We start from the raw sequence: 6,000 nt of genomic DNA on the forward strand, positions 1-6,000 counted from the left end.
GGCGTTGCATTCAAGTTCAATTTTTTCAAGATAGAAAATGAAGAATAGCATATAATAATAGTTACCACTATCATAAACTTATTCTAAAAATACACAACTCGTTTTTTATACAAGCCCGTTTATTTTTTGTCTTTTTGACCTCGAATTTTGGCATTTGTCTATTTTGTGCCCTGACTTGTCCGTGTGTTGTCATTATTATCATCACTATTACTATTATTATCATTATTTGATGACTTTGACAATGAGATCAATGGAGACACATTTCTGCAGCGCTGTGTGTGTGTAAGACACTTTCCTACAACGACATCTAGTGGCCGTAACACACTATTACAGCATATTCTCAATCGCCTTCGACATTATTTTGTAGTTTATTATGAAACAAATTATAATTAATACAACCTTTTATTCTAATACATAAAGTTCCCTGATGTTTTCATACTTTTGTACATGGTAATCATACTTTTGTATATGGTAATAATATAATAACAATGTATTATTATTATTATGAATGTATTATTATTATTATTATGAATAATAATAATACCTAACGTTGCTTGATCTCACACGCTGACACGTGATGTCATTAAATGAATAAACAAGTAAAGAAAGAAAGAAATTACTCTCAATAGTTCCCGGGAGTGAGTAGCAGCAGAATGGATCAACGGACCGTCTGTGTTGGACTTATGAAGGGTAAGATAGGGTAAAACAAAATGTATATTATCAGCACATCTGAATCAAATCAAAATTCGCATTAAAGCATTTTAGAAAAAAAATATTTGGCTTAAAAAGTAACTACATAGGCATGTCAGTCTGCTATATTGTAAATCGATACATTTATCGACGACTAATTACCAAATATTGCGTTTCTGTCGCTCTGAATAATGGATTCTAATTTTTCGAGCCAACAACTTCTGGGAACTATTCGAAGTCTACACGAGTCATGTGACGCGCAAACATTTTGGACTTCCGTTGTCGCTACTCTCTCTCGCTTGGCTCTATATTGAACAATCTGATTCTACAAGCAAAATTCTTTATCCGACCTATTATGCGCTCAGGGAATCTGCTTTTCATTAATATTTATGTTATTATTATTTCATTTTATCATTATTTATTTTTGCATATTATTTATTTGTTTTTTTACACTTGTTTGATGTTTCCTTATGTGCCTTGAATGTTTTGTAAGGGTTGATATTAAGATCTTCTTAAATAATTCTGTATATGATCTTTGTTCAATAAAAAAATAAAAAAAACACTCTCCTCTCGCTCTCACGTGACTCGGTAGTGGTCACGTGACGGGGCCGGTTCCCTCGTAAATGCGGAAGTGGCTCGAAAACACGGAAGTGAAAACAGACGGTCATATTTAAGGGCTCGTTGTCGCCACAGCGGATCATTATTTCCCTCCTCCTCACCTCGGGAGTGTGACTGTCTGTGTGCGCGCCGGGAAGAGAACGAGACATCGGGATGGAGAAGTCGTTGATGCTGGCGCTGACCGTCAGTCTGGTGGCGGCGGTGAGCTGCGGGAGAGTCGTCACCAAGGCCCAGGTGAGATGTGTTCAGGTACCGGGCTGCCGCACCGCAGCAGGTAACGACAACGGGCCGCGACACGAGCTGGTGGAGCCGGTCTGGAACCAACCAGCCTCTCTCGCGTGAGGGAAGTGACCGTCCGACATTTTGAATAGTTACAGCTGAGAGTCAAAATCTTTTTGGTGGAGACAAGGTGTCTCCATTTTCCGAGGTTTTGTGAAGTATCCGTGAAGGGGGCGCCGAGGGAGCCACAGCACCCCCTACAGGCGACGGACTGCAATCACAAGGAAACGTTTACTAAATTAATCAATAAAGAAACAAACATGCATCCATGATCTATACCGCTTTGACCTCTAAGGGCCGCGGGGGGGCGCTGGAGCCAACTGGGCTGGTCCGAACCGGGATTCGGACCAAGGACCTTCCTTGTAGTGAGGCGACAGTGATAACCTCCGCGGCAGCACCGCGCCGCCCGATCGATTGATCGGAGAAAATAAGCGACAGATTAATTGATAATGAAAATAATCGTTAGGTGCAGCCGTAGTGTGTAATATTTGGTTAGATAATGTCCCAAAAAAATTTCTTTAAAGTAGAGTTTGTCGTTTTTCGTAGAGTCAAAATCTTCTTGTTGTGCATTCAAATCAATACAAAAACGTGTGTGTGTGTGTGTGTGTGTGTGTGTGTGTGTGTGTGTGTGTGTGTGTGTGTGTGTGTGTGTGTGTGTGTGTGTGTGTGTGTGTGTGTGTGTGTGTGTGTGTGTGTGTGTGTGTGTAACAGATTTTGGGTTTCGACTGGAAGAACTGCGGTCAGCCCGACGCTCCTGCCGTGCTGAAGACCCTGAACGTGTCTCCGGACCCCGTCACCATCCCAGGAGAACTGACGGCCTCCGCCTCCGGATCCACGTCTGTGGAACTCGCCACTCCCCTCTCCGTGAGTGTGAAATACTAACACGACGTTAACCACCTCGGCCTCTAACTGAAGTGAGTTTAGAAAAAAAGGCAGAAATGCTGCTGTCAGAGCCCCCCCCCCTGTAAATGTAAGTGTCTGTTATTGCCATGGGACCATAAACGCAGCACGTGCAACATCCAGCGCGTGTGTGCGTGCGTGTGTGTGTGAACACGTTGTTTTTCAACGTCTAGAGGAACACCCGGCGTGTCCTGACCTGCTCCTGTGAGCTTCACGTGATCACCACAGGCCATAAAAAACATTATCAATAGAAGAAAAAGTGTTTTTTTTTTCCTCCAATGCCTCCTCACATGCCGACATGTTTGTTGTGCTGACCACATTCCACCGCTACCAGCTTTTTTCAACCGCATCATTAAAAACAAAATTATTCTGCCCCCCCCCACTGTCTCTTCCCGAATGTAAAGTGAAACTTCTGTGAATCCTCCAGTCTCCTGTCTTTGACTGAACGTCTCCGCTCTTTGTTTCCTCCTCGCCAGTTGAACGTGACCCTGGAGAAGCAGGTGGCTGGTCTGTGGGTGAGGGTCCCCTGCGTGGAGGAGCTGGGCAGCTGCCACTACCGGGACGCCTGTGACATCCTGAGCCAGCTGATCCCGCCCGGCCAGGACTGTCCCGAGCCGCTGCACTCGTACGGACTGCCCTGCCGCTGCCCCTTCAAGGCCGTGAGTTGCATGTTTTACCATTTGGTTTGTTCTATAAGGATGCTTATAGTTGAGGGAAAAAAATGGAGACTTTGAGAATACAGTCGTAATTTTATGAGAATAAAGTCATAAAATTGCAAGGGAAAAAAAGACATAATATTGCAAGAAAAAACTCATTAAACATTAACATTAAACTCACTAATTTTTTCAAAGACTTCGAAAAGGCTCATACCTGTCTCCTGGGTTGTTGTTTATTTCTGTAATATAATATTAAATTAAATTAAAAAATTCTAGTAATATTACGACTTTATTCACAAAATATTTCGACTTAATTCTCATAATATTTCGGCTTAATTTTCGTAATATGTCAACTTTATTATCGTAATATTTTCGACTTTATTCTCGTAATATTTCACCTTTATTTTCGTAATATTTCACCTTTATTTTCGCCTTTATTTTTCGCCTTTATTCTGATAATATTTCGACTTTATCTTCATAATATTTTGTCGTAATATTACTAAAATAAAGTCGTAATATTACAACTTTATTCTTGTAAAAATCACAACTTTATTCTCGTAATATAACAACCTTATTGTCGTAATATTTCAACTTTAGTCTCAAAATATTTCTACCTTATTCTGATAATATTTCGATGCGTGTGTGTGTCCTCAGGGCTCGTACTCGCTGCCTCAGTCCGACTTCTTCCTGCCCGTCCTGGATCTGCCCGACTGGCTGACCAATGGGAACTACCGGGTCCAGGGCGTCGCGGGCAGCGGGGGCAAAGAGCTGGGCTGCGTGAAGGTCGCCCTCTCGCTTCACTCCGACTGAACCGCACCACCGACGGTGCGGCCCGGAGGAGGAGGAGGAGGAGGAGGAGGAGGAGGAGGAGGAGGAGGTCTGAGGTTTCCTCTTTTATCTTTTTCTTTCTGGTTTTGATTATTTGCACATTGAAAGAAAAATTGGGAAACGATAACTTTTTTCTTTAACAATCAAAACAGATTCATTTTGATTTTTTAGTGAAAGTTTTCCCTCTTTGTTTTGATCCATCTGAGCCATTTTGTATTTTTCTATTTACCAGGAGCAGCTTCACTTTACCTGCTACAGCTCGTCAGCTGTTCACTAGGTGATTATTAAAATAGTCTGAGAATTTATTAAAGGAAAAAAAGGCTAGAAAACAAACAAACAAGCATAGCAAGTTCTGTCTTTTGTGATGATCTGTCAAATTTTTTTTTGAATTGTTTTTGTTTTATTTGAACCAGGAATTTTTTTGACAGTCTGAAATTATCATATTTTATCTTCAATGCATTCATCCATAAAAAAAAAAATTTGAATCAAAAATGAAGTCATTGATATGATTTTTAGTTCATTTGCCTTAATGTTTCACATTTGTTTTTTTCTACTGTTACGATGATTTTTAATAAACTTTAACTCACATAAATTGTGTATTTTGTTCTGAGACGATGATTCTGACCTTCATCAGTGTTTCAGTGTCGTAAGTTCAGAGAGAAATACAGATTACATTTTTTATAGTTATTATGAAAAATAGATTTTTGAGGTCGGTACCAGTCTCTGTACATTTAACTGAAGATACAGACATTATGTCAATTATCGTATTATCTGAAATCATAGTTAAACTGATTAATAATTTTTATATCCAGTCCCCAGTTTTTACAAAACAACAGGTCAATGATATTGAATATTCAAAGAAGTGAAATGTGCAGTGAAAATGAAAATCAGTCACCAGACGTGGATGCACAGATCCTCTGACACGAGCAGGAAGTGAAACTTCACGATGGAGAGGCAATTCCACGCTTCACCACACGGTGGCAGCATTTCCCCTGAACATCAGGAGACAGTGAACAACCGAGCTGCTGCTCGAACAAAACAGTTCACAACAGCTCAAGTTTTATGATAATAATGATAAAACCCCTTTGTTTCCTTGTCTTTGTTATGTCAAAGACAATCGAGTGTCTAATCAGATTCTGCATCGCTGAACGTCAACAGGAAGCGGCGAAGAAAACAGAAACACAAAAGGAGGAAAGTGAAAAATCACACAAGGGAGGAACGAAAACAGTGAGACTGGATCATTTTAATTTCAACACTGAGGAATTATATAATTCTACCTTTATTCTCAATAGGAAAAAATATATTTCACAAATATATTAAAAAATAACCCGCACAACCGTGTCAAGACACAGCTTGTGTGTGTGTGTGTGTGTGTGTGTGTGTGTGTGTGTGTGTGTGTGTGTGTGTGTGTGTGTGTGTGTGTGTGTGTGTGTGTGTGTGTGTGTGTGTGTGTGTGTGTGTGTGTGTGTGTGTGTGTGTGTGTGTGTGTGTGTGTGTGTGTGTGTGTGTGTGTGTGTGTGCGTGCGTGTGGGCGTGCGTGTGTGCGTGCGTATGTGTCTGTGTGTGTCTGTGTGTGTCTGTCTGATGATGAAAATCAGCTTCCAGAGTCTGGAAATGTCCGTTAACTGCTGTTTTTCTTTCGTGGTTTTCATCCGAGATGAAAGATGAACACACATGAAGGACACTGATCACTTATGACCACAGGTACACGCACACACCAAGTTGCTTTGAATGAAATTTAAAGACGTTATAAAAAACCCGGAGGAAATTCTCTCTTTTGAATGATTAAACGTTGTGTGCGTGCGTGCGTGCGTTGAAACAGATGTGGACCACTTGTTCCTCAGACAGGAAGTGAACCAACTCTTGATTCACAAGAGAGAAACGTGGTTTAGGTTCAAAAGAGGAAAATGGTCTGGTCCTTGTCTTCTCTCTCCTCTCCTCACCTCCTGTCCTTCCCTCCTCTCTCATCCTCTCATCTCTCTTCCTCTCTCATCTCTTCTCCTCTCTTCTCTCATCCTCTCCTCTCCTC

General features: G+C 41.1%; 1 protein-coding gene across 1 annotated transcript; it reads left to right on the forward strand.

Annotated features, from left to right (window-relative positions):
- The first annotated feature begins 1,308 nt into the window (after positions 1 to 1,308).
- Positions 1,309 to 4,563, forward strand: LOC118319368 (ganglioside GM2 activator). The gene is made up of 4 exons (XM_035649724.2): positions 1,309 to 1,542; positions 2,299 to 2,451; positions 2,964 to 3,146; positions 3,798 to 4,563. The coding sequence occupies exons 1-4, from the start codon at positions 1,462 to 1,464 to the stop codon at positions 3,951 to 3,953; spliced, it is 573 nt and encodes a 190-aa protein (XP_035505617.1). The 5' UTR covers positions 1,309 to 1,461; the 3' UTR covers positions 3,954 to 4,563.
- The last annotated feature ends 1,437 nt before the right edge of the window (positions 4,564 to 6,000 follow it).

Source organism: Scophthalmus maximus, chromosome 9, assembly GCF_022379125.1.
Source record: "Scophthalmus maximus strain ysfricsl-2021 chromosome 9, ASM2237912v1, whole genome shotgun sequence".
NCBI classification, from domain to species: domain Eukaryota; kingdom Metazoa; phylum Chordata; class Actinopteri; order Pleuronectiformes; family Scophthalmidae; genus Scophthalmus; species Scophthalmus maximus.

What these genes read in the sequence shown, in the direction of transcription:
- LOC118319368 (XM_035649724.2), top strand. Translation starts at nt 1,462, where the DNA reads ATGGAGAAGTCGTTGATGCTGGCGCTGACCGTCAGTCTGGTGGCGGCG. An exon ending in GAGTCGTCACCAAGGCCCAG is followed by an intron (nt 1,543 to 2,298) that starts GTGAGATGTGTT and finishes TGTGTGTAACAG; the next exon opens with ATTTTGGGTTTCGACTGGAA. An exon ending in AACTCGCCACTCCCCTCTCC is followed by an intron (nt 2,452 to 2,963) that starts GTGAGTGTGAAA and finishes CCTCCTCGCCAG; the next exon opens with TTGAACGTGACCCTGGAGAA.